Source organism: Oncorhynchus clarkii, chromosome 5 (genome assembly GCF_045791955.1).
Source record: "Oncorhynchus clarkii lewisi isolate Uvic-CL-2024 chromosome 5, UVic_Ocla_1.0, whole genome shotgun sequence".
NCBI lineage: Eukaryota > Metazoa > Chordata > Actinopteri > Salmoniformes > Salmonidae > Oncorhynchus > Oncorhynchus clarkii.
The window spans coordinates 24056744-24074725 of record NC_092151.1 but is presented as its reverse complement, the minus strand read 5'-3'; the positions used below and the strand labels follow the sequence as shown (position 1 = coordinate 24074725).

Below are 17982 nucleotides of genomic sequence, written 5' to 3'. Positions count from 1 at the left end.
GATGGTACAGAGCAGCATAGGCAAGATACAGTAGATGGTATCGAGTACAGTATATACATATGAGATGAGTATGTAAACAAAGTGGCATAGTTAAAGTGGCTAGTGATACATGTATTACATAAGGATACAGTCGATGATATAGAGTACAGTATATACGTATGCATATGAGATGAATAATGTATGGTATGTAAACATTATATTAGGTAGCATTGTTTAAAGTGGCTAGTGATATATTTACATCATTTCCCATCAATTCCCATTATTAAAGTGGCTGGAGTTGAGTCAGTGTCAGTGTGTTGGCAGCAGCCACTCAATGTTAGTGGTGGCTGTTTAACAGTCTGATGGCCTTGAGATAGAAGCTGTTTTTCAGTCTCTCGGTCCCTGCTTTGATGCACCTGTACTGACCTCGCCTTCTGGATGATAGCGGGGTGAACAGGCAGTGGCTCGGGTGGTTGATGTCCTTGATGACCTTTATGGCCTTCCTGTGACATCGGGTGGTGTAGGTTTCCTGGAGGGCCGGTAGTTTGCCCCCGGTGAGTGTGTGTGTGTGTGTGTGCGCGCACGCACGCATGCGCGTGTTTGATTTGACTATCCTTGTGGGGACCAGAAGTGCTCTCAAGGATAGTAAAACAAGGAAAATTCGGACAAGTGGGGACACAAAGAAAAAGGCTATTTTAGGCTTAGGGTATAGGGTTAGAGTTAGGGTTTTAGGGTTAGGGGTTAGGGAAATTAATTTGGGAATTAATTGTTTGGTCCCCACAAGAATAGTTAACCAAACGTGTGTGTGTGTGTCTGTGTGTCTGTGTGTCTGTGTGTGCGTGTGCGTTGCATGCATGTGCTGCCCAGTTTTTACATAATCAGGTCAATACAATTTTTAAATGATTTCTTTGAAATGTATCAACACATTTTCATATTTGTAGCTACTTTTTAAGTAAATACCTGCAGTCAACTTGTGCAATACATTAGGAGATAAAGCTGATTGCGATCTTCAATGAACCTGTCACATTATTGTACATTATGAAGCTTACCATCGTTCCCTAGAACAGTTGAGCCAGTCACGTGTTTGTTTGTAAATAACGGAACGGAGAAAGCAGGAGCAGTGGAGTCCAGCTGTGTATTGACAGGGGTTGTGTTTTATATTGAAAGTCAAGTGTTTTTTGCTTCAATAGAGTGATTAGGGTCATGCAACTATAGTTTTCCTTCACAGAAAACATATTAGTGCACATTTGGCAGAAAATAGCTTAATTTTCATCAGATGACAACAGAAGTGCAATGCTATATTTTGTTTTAAAAAACGATGCACGGCCATTATATGTCTAATATTCATCATAGAAAGCCAGCTACATTTCCAAATGTTTTGCTTAAAGTTAATCTTGCATTTTACCTGAGAAAAGTAGGCTACACCGAAAGGTACTGGAGAAAAGTAGCGCTGTCTGCTGATAGAATGCCTAGTTTGTTAATTCTCCTCCGAGTGGAAAAGTGCAACTGAAGCACAGAATTAGCATTTTGGTCATATTCATTTTTACCTTTATTTAATAGATGCCCAATGGGATTTTTTGTGGGATTTCTTTGGGCACCCCTTGTGTACTAAGCCGGTAATACTGTAAATCCCAGAATGAGAGAAGGGCGGTATGATGATATGAAAATCTGGTTAATGCCCAACCCTAGTAACTACAAGGAAATAACCAGTGCGACATGAAAGTGCAGGCAGTTACACAAAAGGTGTGTGAAAAGTGGTAAGGCCTGTAGTCAAGTGTACAGGTAGCTGTAATGTTGGTCGATCAGGTTTTGAGGCATAATTAAATTGTCTACATTTAGAACTCAGTACTGAATAAATGTATGTCTACTACTCCGTTTCATACCAAGAGCTTACTGTACAATATGGAAGTCATTTAGCAGAATAGACAGAGTTTTTCCCCAATTCAACACTTGGGCAGCAAACCTCAGTCACACAAAAAACTCTCTTTCTAATGGCCATGGCTCAATGGGAAAATTCCATTGTTAGATATTCCTCCTCCCCATAAAGTGACCTTTTTCCTCTTTGAGGCGCCTGTAAACTGCTGAGACAAGAACAGGTTTGTCTGTGAGGTTGGGATCGCTGCTGCATGGAGGAATCTAGTGATCCACAGGCCCAGGAATGCACTCAGATAGGATGTTATGTCACTGCTCAGCAGCCCTTCGTGTTTGTGTGTGCGTGTGTGTGTGCACGTGCGTGCGCGTGTATATTTTCCAGTAGCCACCTGAGGGGTATATACAACTGAAGTAGGATCAGGGAGTTAGCTATCTAACTTGCCTAAAAATTCTGAAATAACATTTATGGGGGGGATAAGCTTGAAATGGGTGTGGTCTAAATGACTCGACAACCAAAAAGTTTAGCTTTCTTACTTATTAGTTATTAGTTATTAGTTATTAGTTATAAAATCAAGTTATAACTCATTGATCCGGCTTTGTAGTATACCCTTCAGGCTTTTGATTGTGAACATAACCATGGTTACGCTTCTAAGCAAGCCTGATTACTGTTTGTGGGATTCGTCATGGTTTCACTACTTCTCTTGTCTATAGTGTGCTTCCAATGCACTGCTCAATCTCTCCTCACTCTTCCCTGGTTGTGCTTTTCTCTTTTTTCTATCTTTCCCTCTTTCACAAATGCAAAATGCACACATGCATGCTGTCGTTTTCCCCTTCTCCTTCTTTTTCACATGGACTCAGTCCTTTGCTTTCACCCTCTCCCCTCCCACAGTCACACATTCAACTCTTTAACTCCCTCTGTACAATCTCATAAGCTATTAACCCCTCTATCTTTTCCTCTCTCCCCCTTCTCTGTCATTCTCTCTTTCTTCCCTCTCTTTCTCTCACTCCCCCCTCTCTTTGCCTCTTCTCTCTCACTATGTTTGGATAAAGCTAAATGGTGTGATTGTGAGTGCTCTGCTGGTCGTCGGCCCCTCCGCTCTGCCTCCCCGTGTCTGTGGAAAGTCTGACGTGAGCAGAGAGAACGGGAGAGGGGGTGGGAGGGGGGAGGAGAGAGAGAGCCAGCAAAAGGCTCGGCGGGTGCACAGCAGCGCTGCACCGGCCAGGAAACTCTCTGTGAACAACAAGGCATGGCCGGCCGCCTTCCACAGATACAAGTGAGGAACGACAGGAGCTTAGACTCAGGAGTCAAGTCTGTTTGTCAGGAGTCAACTTCAGTCTGTAAGGAGTCAACTCTACTGTAGTCTTACACAAGTCAACTCCAGTCTATTAGGAGTCAACTCCACTAGTTTCCCAGGAATTCCATGTAGCCCACCATTTGAGTAGACACTATGTTCATCCACTGTCTTTGTTTACAAACTACTCCCCAAAAATCTGTGATTTCAATACGTTATGTTATTTGACCATGGGAAAAATAAAAGAGCTATTGTGTAAGTATTGTGGGTTAGATTGAACTGAGCGCTGTGTGCCAGTTATGGGGGTGGGAGGGTGGTGGGGCACGGTGGGGTCTACGAGAGAGAGAGACAAAACCTACCAAAACTAGGCCGCTCATTTACACGAGGAGGTGTCAAATTGCTTCCAAGGGGCTTCGTGGTGGTGTCGCATGTCGGCCCAGTCAAAGCGCTGGGGTTTTAAGAATGTGGGTCATTTGATGTAGAGGTACTAAAGTGTGTTGTTTGCCAGTGAATAGGACCTTCTCACAGTGACAAGGTGAAAAGGCGTGTGAACAAACACTGGTGCCTTTGGGCCACACTAAAGTGCTCCGCTGTATTTTACTCTGTCCCCCCAATCCATACAAGCCCTGTTATTATCCAGCACAGGAATGGATTACTGGGATCACATCTGATATGGGCAGCAACATGCTAGCTTTAGCTATAGGATACCCTATCAATCCCCATTGTCTCCTCACTAGAGAGGATTATGGTTGTCCAAGACAATGGATTTAACCAAAATGACATTTTGAATAGATTGAAATTGTTTGGATACGCTTTGAACTATCTGTTTGAAGTGTCTGTCTGTGTATGTGTAATTTAAAAAAAAATCTATGCACACTATACATATTTATATTTTTGCTGGTTTAGAATCAGATATTTAGAATGGTATTGCACTCCACCACATTTAAAAAAAAATCTGGTTTGAACTTTTATGTTTTTATCCCTGGGATCGTCTTTGAACCCCAGAATAGTGATGAAACGTGACCTGGCCATTCAACATGCCTTCAACAACTGTATTGAATGGCCTTAATTCAACATTTAACATCAGTATATGGTGTAAACTCTGCATACATACACATGTTATGTTGTTTTCTAACTCCAGCCTGCTCTCCTAATTGGCTGTCCTCTGCAGATGTTCAGATCAGGTGGTTCAAATTAGGCCCCAGATTGCTCACACACAGTTTCTTATGAGAATATAAACTCTCTTCTCTCCCCGCTCCCAAGCGGGTGGGCGAGTGAGTGTTTATATAGACTGGTAATGTGAACCTCTCCCTCCTGTATGATATGAATGGGAGCAATCTCTCTCCCACTCTTTCTCTCACTCTCTCTCTTGCTGCACTGCCCTTTCCAGGTGGTCAATGTAAGTAAGAATGTGTTGTTATTTGACTTGCCTGGTTAAAGGAAAGTAAATGAAACTCTCCTACCCTGCCTCCTCTAGGTGGTGGTGTTCTTACTGTGCTCAGGGCTGGCCTGCTGTGGGGCGGAGCTCAGGGGCGTGTTGTCGGCCCAGTGGTCCGGCGATGACAGGAACCGAACGCAGCGACACAAAACCTGTGTGGAGAACCAGCAGTACCGCCATCAGGACCTCTGCTGCCTCAACTGCCAGGCCGGTAAGGAGAACCCAGGCCCAAAACCTGATCTAGAACCCAAGCGATAACTTTGGTTATATACACTGCCAGGCTAGCAGTACAGGCCAGCAGAATCAGAGCTACTAGAACCTGAGCCCGGAACCAGAACTACAATCACACTTTATAAATAAAACATAGAACCCAAGCTTGAACCAGTCCGTCTAATACATTATCAACAGGCCTTCCAGAGAGGAGGGAACTCATTACTCTGACTATAACATTATTTCAGTCAGAGTGCCAACTATGTGAGGATAGCAGAGCAGAGCGGAACCTATGCCCAAGCTAGCGGCAGGGAACCCAACCCAGGCTCTGTAACAACACCCAGTAGTAAACATTTAGGGAGGGAGTAGGGTTTCTTTAAAAAGTTGTGTTACTAGCTGAAATAGTCCCATTAAAATCTAACCACTGCGCTTCTGATGCCAGCGCTGTGGAATGAGCCAAGGATATTATAGCAACACTAGCACCATTGCTATCAGGCTACTGCTAACAAGCTATTGCTATTTCCAATTAGATGACCCGTTTGGACCTTTTTAGGTCAGTCAGATAGGAAAAGGCAGAGACACAGATTGAACTGCCTCTATCTCTAGCTAGTTAATCAGGAATGGCAGTGAACTTTTCAAGCTTTTCCTCTGTACATTTATCACGTTCTCTCCTTCCCTCTATCGCTCTCTCTCTCTTTTGGGTGTGATAGTGTCTTTTCTCTAAACACATGATAATCAGGTGCCTAAAGCATGTCATGCGTGAACGGGCCGGGAAAAATGCTAATGTTACATCACAACCAAGAAAGTAGACGCAAAACCACTGCAGTAGAATATCGTTTGCATATGCCATGGCTATGTGTCTCTGTTCCAGTATTAGACATAGGAAAAGCACACACACATGCATACAGACTACCACCATCACAACAAGCACACCACCCCTTTGTCTTACTCGAAGAAATGCTTCAGGCTAAATATGTATTTTGACCTCAATAAGGTTATTGTTAAGTATAAATCAAACAAATAAACAGCTTATAACAGACTATTTCTGTTTGTAAAAATGTTATTGATTGATGGACAGGTACGTTCGTGGGCGGGGCGTGTGACCGGGACATGGAGCAGGGGAGATGCTTGCCCTGTGATCACGGCCACACCTACACAGAACACTCCAACGGGATGAACCACTGCCTGCCCTGCACGCACTGCCGCAAGGGTAATGAAGTCCTCTGCTGTTTATTTGTAGTCCTGTAAAAGAACAAACCTGTTACCTGGCCTCTTTTAGCTGTCCTTAAAGAACTGTCTTACAAGTTTGTGTCATTAGAAGAAGAGACTCTCCATTTCACATGAAGTTAGCCATTAGCTAACCACAATGTCTCTCTCTCTCTTGTATCTGTTGCCAATTCATAAACTATTAACCAGGGTAGACACCAATTCCGGGAGTCTACTCATGGAGCTTTGGGCATTCACAGTTTAGCTTGATATACTTTTGTTCCAGAGAGTGCAGAAGAATACATGGTGGCTTTCTCCCTGTCCTCAAAGCTCCATGATAATTTGATACAGTGGTATTACCAGGCATACGAGGGTGTGCCTGTCTTTTTTTCACACAAACTGAATGCAGAGTGTGTGTTACCTGTCTCAGGAAAGTTGTGTGTGTGTGTGTTCGTACATTACCTTGCAAAGCAGTTCGGTGTGTCTTTGTGCCATGTGAAAGGCCTGACCCACTGAAAGGAGATAACTGTTACAGGGGAGGGACATGTTTTGTGTTGTGAAAGAGCTTTATTATGTGAGTGCTTCAGTGCATACATATCTCACAGTAAACATTGGAAAGATTAGTAATAATAACTTAGTAATAAATACCATCTGAAACAGAACTGAAAATAAACTTTTACCTAAACTATTGAATGTATGATACAATATATATACAGTATATACATACAAATATATGTGGACACCGCTTCAAATTAGTGGATTCAGCTATTTCAGCCACACCATTGATAACAGGTGTATCAAATCGAGCACACAGACATGCAATCTCCATAGACAAATACTGGCAGTAGAATGGCCTTACCGAAGAGCTCAGTGACTTTCAATGTGGAAAGTCAGTTTGTCAAATTTCTGCCCTGCTAGAGCTACCCCGGTCAACTGTCAGAGCTGTTATTGTGAAGTGGAAACGTCTAGGAGCAACAACAGCTCAGCCGCAAAGTGGTAGGCCACACAAGCTCACAGAACAGGAACACCGAGTGCTGAAGCGCGTAGCGCGTAAAAATCATCTGTCCTCAGTTTCAACACTCAGTACCGAGTTCCAAACTGCCTCTGGAAGCAACGTGATCACAAGAACTGTTTGTCAGGAGCTTCATGAAATGGATTTCCATGGCCGAGCAGCCGCACACAAGCCTAAGATCAACATGCGCAATGCCAATTGTCGGCTGTAAAGCTCGCCGCCATTGGAAACGCGTTCTCTGGAGTGATGAATCACGCTTCACCGTCTGGCAGTCCGACGGACAAATCTGGGTTTGGCGGATGCCAGGTGAATGCTCCCTGCCCCAATTCATAGTGCCAACTGTTAAGTTTGGTGGAAGAGTAATAATGGTTTGGGGCTGTTTTTCGTGGTCCGGGCTAGTTCCAGTGAAGGGAAATTTTAGCACTACAGTATACAGTGACATTCTATACAATTCTGTGCTTCCAACTTTGTGGAAACAGTTTGGGGAAGGCCCTTTCCTATTTCAGCATGACAATGCCCCCCGTGCACAAAGCGAGGTCCATACAGAAATGGTATTACGAGATCGGTGTAGAAGAACCTGACTGGCCTGCACGGAGCCCTGACAGCAACCCCAACGAAAACCTTTGGGATGATTTGGAACTTTGACTGCGAGCAATGTTCCAACATCTAGTGGAAAGCCTTCCCAGAAGAGTGGAGGCTATTATAGCAGCAAAGGAGGACCAACTCCATATTAATACCCATGATTTTGGAATGAGATGTTTGACGACCAAGTGTCCACATACCTTTGGTCATGTAGTGTATGGTGGGCTGTTCTTAAGCCCGACGCAACGTGGCGTGCCTGGATACAGCACTTAGTTGTGGTATATTGGCCATATACCACAAACTACTGACGTGCCTTATTGCTATTATAAACTGGTTACCAATGTAATTAGAGCAGTAAAAATAAATGTTTTGTCATACCCGTGGTATAAGGTTTGATATACCACGGCTGTCAGCCAATCAGCATTCAGGGCTTGAACCACACAGTTTATAATAGTACTTGTGGGTGGGTCTAATCGGGTGGTTCTAATCCTGAATGCTGATTGGTTAAAACCACATTCCAGCCAGTGTCTATTCCACAAATTGCCAATGGCTAAATCTATGACCTTAAAATGCTTATTTACTCTGTTCCATCTGACTGCGCAATCCATTGTCTCATCAGCCCAGCCAAGCAATTTATCATTTTGATCTCCACTATATAAAGCATCTAGACATTATCTCACATTGCTTTTAGACTAACATTTAGTTTTTATCAGTAGACATTTGCTAAATATTTTTTATATTCAAATTCAATCTCCTGCTGTCCCATATAAATGAACGTGTCGGGACGAGACAGACAGACAGGCAGCGTTTTTATGGATATATACAAAACTTCTTCTTTTTTTTAAAGGTACAACAAAACACAGCTAATTTGCAGTCTTTCCAGCTTCAATTTGAAGTGATTGTTACTGTAGCTGTGTTGTTGGCTAGCTCCTCTGAACGATGGTGTTCTGACGAGTGAGCACATTTTCTATGCCAGGCGAAATCACGCCTCATCAGCTTATTGTTATGGAAGTATCCAAATAAATGTCACTTAAACAAATGCAAATACAGCTACTTTGCTGAACGACTGAACGACTGGGTTGCGTCTCCAGCAACCCAGATTTGTGTAGGGACTATATCTTGTGGAATTATGAAATAGTATGAATAAATTCATCAAAATAACTTTCATGAAAATATGTCAATCGTTATTTGAATATGTTGTATAAACCTGTTGTATAAAAGTGATAATGCCCTCGAAGCCGGTGTTTGCCCTAACAACACCCATGCCAATATATCCTCCAAACACCAGCTTCTCGGGCATTAACACTTAGGGTTCGTAAATTCACGTTGGAGTACCAGAGAGTGTAAATTTAGAGAACTGTCAAATTGTCAGTTCGTAAATTCAGAGCGCTTCGCTCTTGGAGTGTTTAGAGCACACACTGGACACTCTGGCCGAGGAGTAGGGTTGATCAGAGCGTTCTGGTTAAGCTGTTTTCATGTTATCCAGAGCGTTGGTGACTGTAACTGTGCTGCTGGCAAAAATTTAATTAAGCTGTTTTGCTGATGTTTACTGACACCGGCCATATTCATCAGGTGTTGAGCGTTCGTAAATTCATCAGTTATTCTGCGCTCTGGTACTAAGACGAGTGCTCTGAAATTGGAGTAGATAGCAAGAGTGAATGTACGAATGTGCCCTTAATTACGCTCGCTCTCACTCTCTCTCTTTTTCTCCCTCTTCAGATCAGAGCAAGACGGTACCTTGTACCAGTACCACAGACACCCAGTGCCAGTGTCGTGCGGGCACCTTCTGTGTGCCAGAGCAGGCCTGTGAGGTCTGCAAGAGATGTGCCAAGTGAGTGCCACCCTAAACATTTAGAACACTACTAAAACCACCAGAATTTAGTCCAGAAATCACCCCTGTAGGCCTACTAAACAGCAGCCTTGTCTCAGATCAGTTTTTACTCTATAGCCAACTTCTATTGTCGTTGCCATGAGTTGTCAAGGAGTTGGCAAGACCGCACAAATTGATCTGAGTTTAGCATTATGTCATTTTTAACCAAGTGTCTACTGCACTAGCCCCTTCAAAAATAAAATACTAATTCCTTTTTCTTGTCTTCCTAGGTGTAAAGTGGGGGAGGGGGAGGTGAAGAAATGCACCCCCATTTCCAACACTTTGTGTAGGAAACTGGACGTCTCACCTACCCTCCACCTTCCTACCCTCCCCACCCCCACCCCCAGCTCACCAAGGACCATAGGTAGGCCTACATATGTCTTTAGCTATCTGTTTTATAGGCTCTGAATCTTTTTTATTGAGGACAGATTAAATAAACAGAATGAACTGTATATAGTTGATACACTGATATTTTTTCAGCTTAAATAACATGACACTTGCTTGTTAGTGGAGCGCAAATTCCTAATTTACTGAAGTCATAGGTTATGGGGTGTTTAATTGTGAAAAATAAGCATAGTTTCTATCAAGTCTGAGATGTGATTCTGATTGGTTGCGTTTCCTCATTTCTCCTCCCCAAAAGCTACGCCATTGGTAATTCTGCTCCTGCTCTTCCTCCTCTCCATTGGGATTGGTGTGTGGCTTTGGATCAAGAAGCCATGTACATTTCAGCCAGGTGAGTAACAAAAACAAATGTCCCTCGCCACTCGCTGTGTATTGAAATACATATTGACACAACACTGCAGATTGGTTGTCTGATATGGTTGTTGTCTAATTCTCCATGTGTTTTAGTTTGTCTTTCAGGTTCAGACAGTCGCTGTGACTCCAATGAGATCGTGAAGATTCCCATCGTAAGTTTTCCCCTCTCTACTCCTTTAGTTACAGTATGTCTTTGGGGTTATGTTATCTAACAGTGTAGATAAAAAATCTGAATTCATCATGAGGGGACAGTGGCTCGTGTGTCTGCGTACCTACATACATGTAGTCAGATCCGGCCCTATGTGACATTTTGTTGTGTGTCCCCCACCGCTTACTTGTGAGCACAACATTTTAGTGCCCTCCCTTGACAGCAGAGAGTTAATATCATGCGTTGAGAAAATGTTGCAGTTTTAAAGCAAGTTTGCTGCAATTCTACACATTTTGCCATGGGGCGTAGAGAAGATTTCGCAACTCATTTCATACAATTCTACAAATTTTCCCATGGGGCAGAGAGAAATGTTTGCATATCTAAGTGACTAACAAAATCAATGGGGGCCCCTGGTCATTAATTCGACCATGATTACTACAAGTTTAGATAACTGGCTAGACTAAACTTTTTAGCTGACATGGGCTGATTGAGTGACTGCCAATTACTGACATAACAAGAGAAAAACTGCTGATGCACAACCACATTTTGAAATTGTACCTTGTGTATTCTACCATTATAACTCTCAAAAGTAAGTTGAGATCCTGACTGAGTTCCTAAAAATGTATCTGCGGGCCTATAAAAGGGGGGCTGGGCCACCAGTTGACCATCCCTGGTGTATATCAGTCTGTTGGCTGTATATGAATCTTCGTGGGGAATTGTTTTCATGCATCTTCTCAGAATGTCTCAGTGTACTTTGATCTGCTAAGTGACACAGTCGAAGGTCATAGTGATGCGTCACTCACTTTTTCTGGTCTTGGCAGAAGATTAGTCACACCGGCCTGAACCATATCAACTAATTATGATTACATCTATGATATGAATGTGCTCTCTCTCTCTCTATGTAAATCTCTCTCTTTTAGGATGAGAGTGGACCCACAGCAGAGGAGAGACAAAACAGCCAGAACGCCGGCCTGGAGGAGGAAGAAGCAGAGGAGGTCCGTCCCGAGTCACGTCCCTTGCTGCAGGAGACCCAGGGTAGGCTGATCAAGGCCTCCCCTCCCCTGAGCCTGGGGGAGGACGAGGACCGTGGCCTGGGTGACAGCCTGCCCAACACCACCAGCTCCTCCCAGACAAGTTTGTCGGCCTTGCCCACCGCCGGGGCAGCCTCGTCGAGCAGCTCTCCCCAACACAGCCCCTCCACCCAGAGACTGCAGCCCACAGCCGGGGTGAGAGAAGGAGGGAGAGGTGGTTGGGGGGCAGTGGAGGGAGGGAGATGTTGAAGAATATGGGGGCAGAGAAGGTTAGAAGAGGGCAGGTACCTTGCAAGAGAGGGGAGCAGGGGGAGCGTGAAATCAGGGGGGATTGGGGGACAGGGACCCTGGGGATAGGTATGGCCTAGGACACAAAACCAAACAGACCCTGCTAGCAGCAGATCATGTGAGCACGGAGACGAGTTGTGCATTCCTGCAGCAGACATATCCTGAGAAGTGCAATAACAATAGCACATTGCAAGTTTGAGAATTTTCACCAAGGCAGACTTTCATAACACTAATAATATTTTACTTACAGTATTTCTGAACACAAAAGGGATTTTGTCCTCGGTAGTCTGTAGAAGGGCTGTGGTTAACTCGTTTTTTCTCCTGTCGTGTTTCAGGATGATCCTCTACAGAAGAGATTGGTGCCCCTGCTAGGTAAGGGACCCCGCACAGAGCTGGAGTGTGGGCCGGGTTCTAGTAGGGAGGCAGTGGTGTAGTGGAGGGTATACGCAGCCTTATACCCACTTATACACTCTTCTTAATCCCAACTGATACGTATTTAGCATAAAATGTTGATTAACTATTATGTATTTGTTCCAAATTGCAATTGCTGGAAAACACCATTCTAAAATGCGCACTGCACATGCAAGCAGTTTCATAGAAATAGATGGACTATCCGTTAGAAATGTATCATGTGTTGTTAATATGACTAGCATAATGCCTTTGGCTGCTAGACAATGAAACAAAGTTTTTTTTTTAACTAAAAAAAAACAATAGAACAGGAGAACGCATGAGTAGGTCTTTATACAAATAATTGCCTCCATGTTTCTATGGTGGAATTTGTGCAATACGCTACTTTAAAGCAAGGTAAGACATGCCTATGAAGTAAAACTTCCAGGTGTCAAACCATTAAGGAACAGGAAACATATAGCAGTGCTAATGATAGGCCTAACCGTCTTCTGATAGATGGACAGGCTTTCCCAAAAACCTTCTTTATTAAATGTTAATTAGCTACAAAGTAGCCTTTGCCTACCTGTCAGAATGATGTCATGATTATTTGCACCAATCCAGTGGACATTTATTTTGCCTAATCCATGTGTGTGCAACAGAAGCACAGCTAACCAAACAACAGTGCTAGGTGCCTGCACACTTGAATTAAAGGGTAACTACACTCAAAACTCAACATTTCTTAGATTTTTTTCCAGACCTCAAAAGTGGTCTGGTGTGGTTCAATCATTGTTATGGACTTAAAACATACAATTTCGTTGTTTTTCTGTTGAAGAAGTGTGACCTTGAGAGTGAAAACCTAATAAAATAGGGAAGGATCTGAAAACTATGAATTTCTGACTCCGTTGACAGGCTCATTTATTTGTTTCAACTGTACACCTAATCTAAGCCTACTTGCACAGTACAGCTTGGCTTGGCCTGACTGTGAAAGACCAATATGGGATTTATGGTTTTAGGTCATTCAGAGTGTATGTGACTGTTTCTCATAGATTTTTTCACACAGGATGCCTTGGAAAAATTAGAGTATACCCACTTCTCCAGGCACCACTACACCACTGTAGGGAGGGGTTCCACAAACACCATAAACAACACATTCATCATATCCTGACTGCGGTCTGTTCAGAAGAGTGAATTGTTACAGAACAGTCTGATAGAAATGTATTGTCTATAAGTTACATTTTATATGCAAGGTTTGAGTATTTCGACTTCTTGAATACACTCCATAGAGATGGAGTAACGTCGAGTTCATGTCAGCCCACAGCAAGTCAAAACAATAATGAATTTGATGGATTTTATATATGGATTTTATGTCCTTTGTCACTCATTCATCCTATGATGAATAGGGATTTGAATTTAATGAATAGGGACTACAGGAATACGGGATTTACCTAAAGAATAGTTTTTGCTACTGAACTATAGTCAGTATAGCTTGGCTTTGTTTTTATCTCTGCCTGAAGTAAATTGCGTGTGTATAGCACTTATTTACTATTGGCTCCACGGTTTAACCTTGTTAGCTCTGTATTCAGTGGTTAATTGCTTTACGAGTTAATTCCCCGGCATTAAGAGGTTAGAAACAATTTACAATTTGGATGCTAAAAAGGAGCTCTATTGTAAGGCCGAGAAAATGAACAAAATGTGACGGGGAAAGCACACCGCCACAGATTCAGGAACAGATCATAGTTGATGCAGAGCTACTTTAGTTCAGTGCATGACTGTACATGTTTATCTATTGTTTAATATATTATTGTTTTCTGCTTGAGAATTGTAATTCATTTAAGTGAAATCATCAGGAAAAGGAAAAATTACGATAAAGAGTTATGCTTTCTAAAATAACGGGCAGGAGTTTTTTTCCTGACCATGTGACCAGTTCAGGAAAAAAGTCCAGACCTTTCTTATTGTCTATAACTAAAGCACATATTTTCTTGGTGGTCAGGAAAACAGGAAAACTCCCCTATTTTTGATATCAGCAACAATGAATTAGCAAAGATGTAACCAAGGTAACACTTCTTCTCCTTTCTCTCCCCAGGAGATGAGACATCCCTGAAGAAGAGCTTCGACCTCTTCGACGAGTGCCTGGATGTGCGGATCCACAACAAGTTCTTCCGCTACATTGGTGTCAATGACAACCACATCAAGATGGCAGAGAGAGCCCTTCCTGGCGACAAGGTGTACGACCTGTTGAAGAACTGGATGCAGAAGGAGGGTCTGAAAGCAGACATCAATGCACTGCTCCAGGCCCTTCTCAGCCTGGACCAGAGGCGCTCCGCTGAGAGCATCGCCTTAGCTGCCATCAAGAGGGGCTACTACAAACACGCAGACACGCCTTGACACCCCCAGCCCACTGGGGGCGCTGCCTTGGAGACGCGTGTGGATTGCGATTAAATTAAAAACATTGTTGAAAGACAACGTCAACTCTTATTGGCCTAAATGGTCTGATGTATTCGGCCTTCAGGCCAGTGCTTTCTTATAAAATGGAGGAGTTGGAGATGGACATTGTTGTCTTTTGAAGATCAGACAAAATGGTTTGGTGTATTCGGGCCTATAGACCAGTACTCTCTAATGCAGGGTTTAGAGATGGACGTTGTTGTCTTGCAAGAAGACATCAACTGTAATCGGCTAATATGGCCTGGTGTATTCGGTCTTGATAGGCCAACACTTTCTAAAACTAAATGGAGGATTTGGAGATGGATGTTGAGGTTATTTTAAGAGATGGCCTCAACACAAGTTAGCGGCCATTGTGGTCAGATGTAAGCTGAGGTGATTGGGTGGGTCTGAAGCTCACCTTTGATTTCAATGATTTTATACCCTGCCCCTTCTCTCTGAGACTGACATGGCTTATAGGCCAATACTGACCCCTGGGACAGGGACATACACTGGTTTGTAGGAGTGGCATTAGCTAGCTTTTTGTCACTGATACTGCGTCTTCTTGATGCACTGGCCTCTGGCACATGAAGGGTTTAGAGCAACAGGTAACAAATGCCCATATTAGGAGGAAGTTTAAACTACAGGTAAAGAGACCATTTAAGCACAACGCTGTAAAAAAATGACAGTAAAATATGGAACATACTGTATATCATGGTTGACAATGCAGATTGATATGAGTCATAACTGTATTAGAAGTTTTAACTACAGTTATAAATGGTCCATTTGAATATTTACATGTGTGTGTAAATATGTCTCATACGGTGGCTTGTTACTGTTTACAAATTCCAGAATTTGTTTATGAATTGAAATGTGCCATAGGCTCATTTAAAGTGAATAAGTGCAGGTAAGGGCAAGGAAGTTGTTTTTTATAAATGCAGAAGTGACTAAACTGAATGTTTTATAGACTGCATTGTTAGTTGTTTTGTTTTTCAGTGTTAATGCATTCTCACCCCACTGGGCACAGACGTCAATTCAACGTCTATTCCACTTTGGTTCCAAGTGATTTCATTGAAATGACGTGGAAACAATGTTGATTCAACCAGTGTGTCCCGTGGGACACTTGTTGGAAGTTATTTCCATAGCTATTTCTTTTGTTAGTCAAATGTTTCTGAACAGTTCCTACAAACACTCAGAGCCCTCAAGGTTCCATCATTTTTTATTTATTGACATTCATTGACATATTTATTTTAAACGGATGGTGATTATGTGTCATTATTTATGCCATTCCGAACAAAGCAGCCCTGGAAAACTAAAGAGCACAGTAATGTGTTACTACATTATCAAGACTACATTTAGCTACAGGGCATCATGACTGAGATCAAATAGACAGGAGTGGGTGAACTGCATTTGGGGTTAACCTTTTCCTGCTTGATGCCGGAGCACTGATCAAAGACTATGTTCAGTGCACATACGGTCAAAGAAGTTCATAGTTCCATATGCCATTTCTGCACATAGAATTTCTTATTCAACCAAGGTGGTCATGATAATGTCCGTTTTGTGTTAGGGCTCTTGTAGTGATTGTTAACACAATGTTTTTAATCTATTTGTGGGCTATTGTGAGCCTTTCTCTCTGTGGTAGAGGGCAGACTTTTCAAGCCTGAACTAATATGCCTGATTCACACTATAGGGGCGACCCAAACTGTACTTTTCACATTGTCCAGTACAGCTCTGCTTGGTTTGGCTCGGTAGTGTGAGAAGGCTACTAATGTATTGATATAAAGTTGGACCCCTTTATACATGTCAACAAACATGTATATACAGGTACGCAAATCACATTGCTTCTCATTGTTTGGCTCTGACAAGAAGAAAGCTTTTCAGGATAGTTAATCCATGTTTATTTCCTGTAGCGTCCTTTGTACAAACATTTGTAAGAGTGTATTTATGTGCTTCACAAAATATATATGTACATACATACAGTTATTAACAAAAAATAAAAACCTAAAAGCAGAAGGAACTGAATGAAGTGTGAAGTAAATTGTGTAGAATAGACTTAGTGAGGCCATAAGTGGTGAATCGACCTAAGTACTAGCATATGATGTTAGACACATTAAACTTGGTTTAGCCCCTTTTTCCCTGTAGTCTAGTGGTTACACTTGTGTAAAGAGGAAATCATTATATTTTATAGCTGAGATATGAAGCTACAGTGCTGGCACTGCCATCTATTGACAGACAATGAAAAACCAGCCTGCATCAATTTCTAGGGACCTTATTTTTTCTTCATAATGCTTTTCTACCCCCTTTTTTAACACATCCCTTCTGTTACAATATTACCTTTGAGACTGCTTAGGAGTTAGGGTTATGAATTGGTGTTCACATCATGTTTGTGCTCTGGCAATTGATTTGAGAATAGTTGTTTTTTTCTCTTTGTACTTCTTCATATTTTACTACAAGCCTCACACTTTTCTGTTTATTTGTTGCATAGCTTAAAAACATGTTTATACTGCCCATGTAAATGTTTTATGAACAAACAAAAAAACTCTTTAAGTAATTTTCTCCCTTAGACAATTGTTTGCTTGTGTCTGGATTTCAGATACGAATGTAGCAAAGCCATTGTATGTTTAATGTCAATTTTAAATAAATGGTTTGTACAAATATCTTGTATTTTCTTTTTGTATTTTGTATTTTTGTATTTAAAAAAAAATGTAACTAGGCAAGTCAGTTAAGTAAAAAAACGACGCTGGGCTAATTGTGTGCAGCCCTATGGAACTCCCAATCACGTCCAGATGTGATACAGCCTGGATTGAGGCCTGGATAATTAATTAACCACTGAGTGCATGCAGTATTAATATATTTATACAACAATGTGTGAAACAATTGCATATTATTAAAGTAACTGTCCAGGGAAAATCATACTTGTAAAAATCCAAAGTGCACAGTTCCTATGCAATTTTAATGCACTTTTATGACACAAAGAAAAGGCTTAAACTATAAGGTACTTGTTTAGCTCTGCTAGCTGTGGCGTCTAGGAACTAGGGCAAGCACACTTGTAGTCGTTTCTAGCCTAGCCTATATAGCACAACACTGGTGAGAGAGAAGCGCGCATGTATCTCTCACCGAACTGAAGAGATTAACTTTCTATTATCTCTTTCCGCCTCTCTGCCCTGATAGACATGAGCCTGCAACACTCATCTTTCCAGCGTTGCACTTCGTCATTTATTTCCTTATAGAATCATAGCCGCAGGGGGTCCCACAGCACCCCTGATAGATTGAAATACATTTGCCAAAGTTGCGCTTCGTCGCCAAACCCACTGGCCCCAAGTCATCTACACGTCCCTGCTAGGTAAAGCCCCGCCTTATCTCAGCTCACTGGTCACCATAGCATGTGCTCCAGCAGGTATATCTCACTAGTCACCACCAAAGCCAATTCTTCCTTTGGCCGCCTTTCCTTCCAGTTCTCTGCTGCCAATGACTGGAATGAACTGCAAAAATC

The 17982-nt window shown here is 42.3% G+C and overlaps 1 protein-coding gene across 1 annotated transcript in view; it reads left to right on the top strand.

Moving 5' to 3' along the window:
• Positions 1-17153, top strand: part of LOC139408560 (tumor necrosis factor receptor superfamily, member a) — a 36918-nt gene extending 19765 nt beyond the window's left edge. The window contains exons 2-10 of the mRNA XM_071152609.1: positions 4621-4792; positions 5870-6001; positions 9311-9422; positions 9692-9825; positions 10102-10194; positions 10311-10369; positions 11286-11591; positions 12020-12056; positions 14155-17153. Of these exons, the coding sequence (XP_071008710.1) occupies positions 4621-4792; positions 5870-6001; positions 9311-9422; positions 9692-9825; positions 10102-10194; positions 10311-10369; positions 11286-11591; positions 12020-12056; positions 14155-14456 (1347 nt within the window). The 3' untranslated portion in view covers positions 14457-17153. The remainder of the gene's footprint in view (positions 1-4620; positions 4793-5869; positions 6002-9310; positions 9423-9691; positions 9826-10101; positions 10195-10310; positions 10370-11285; positions 11592-12019; positions 12057-14154) is intronic.
• The last annotated feature ends 829 nt before the right edge of the window (positions 17154-17982 follow it).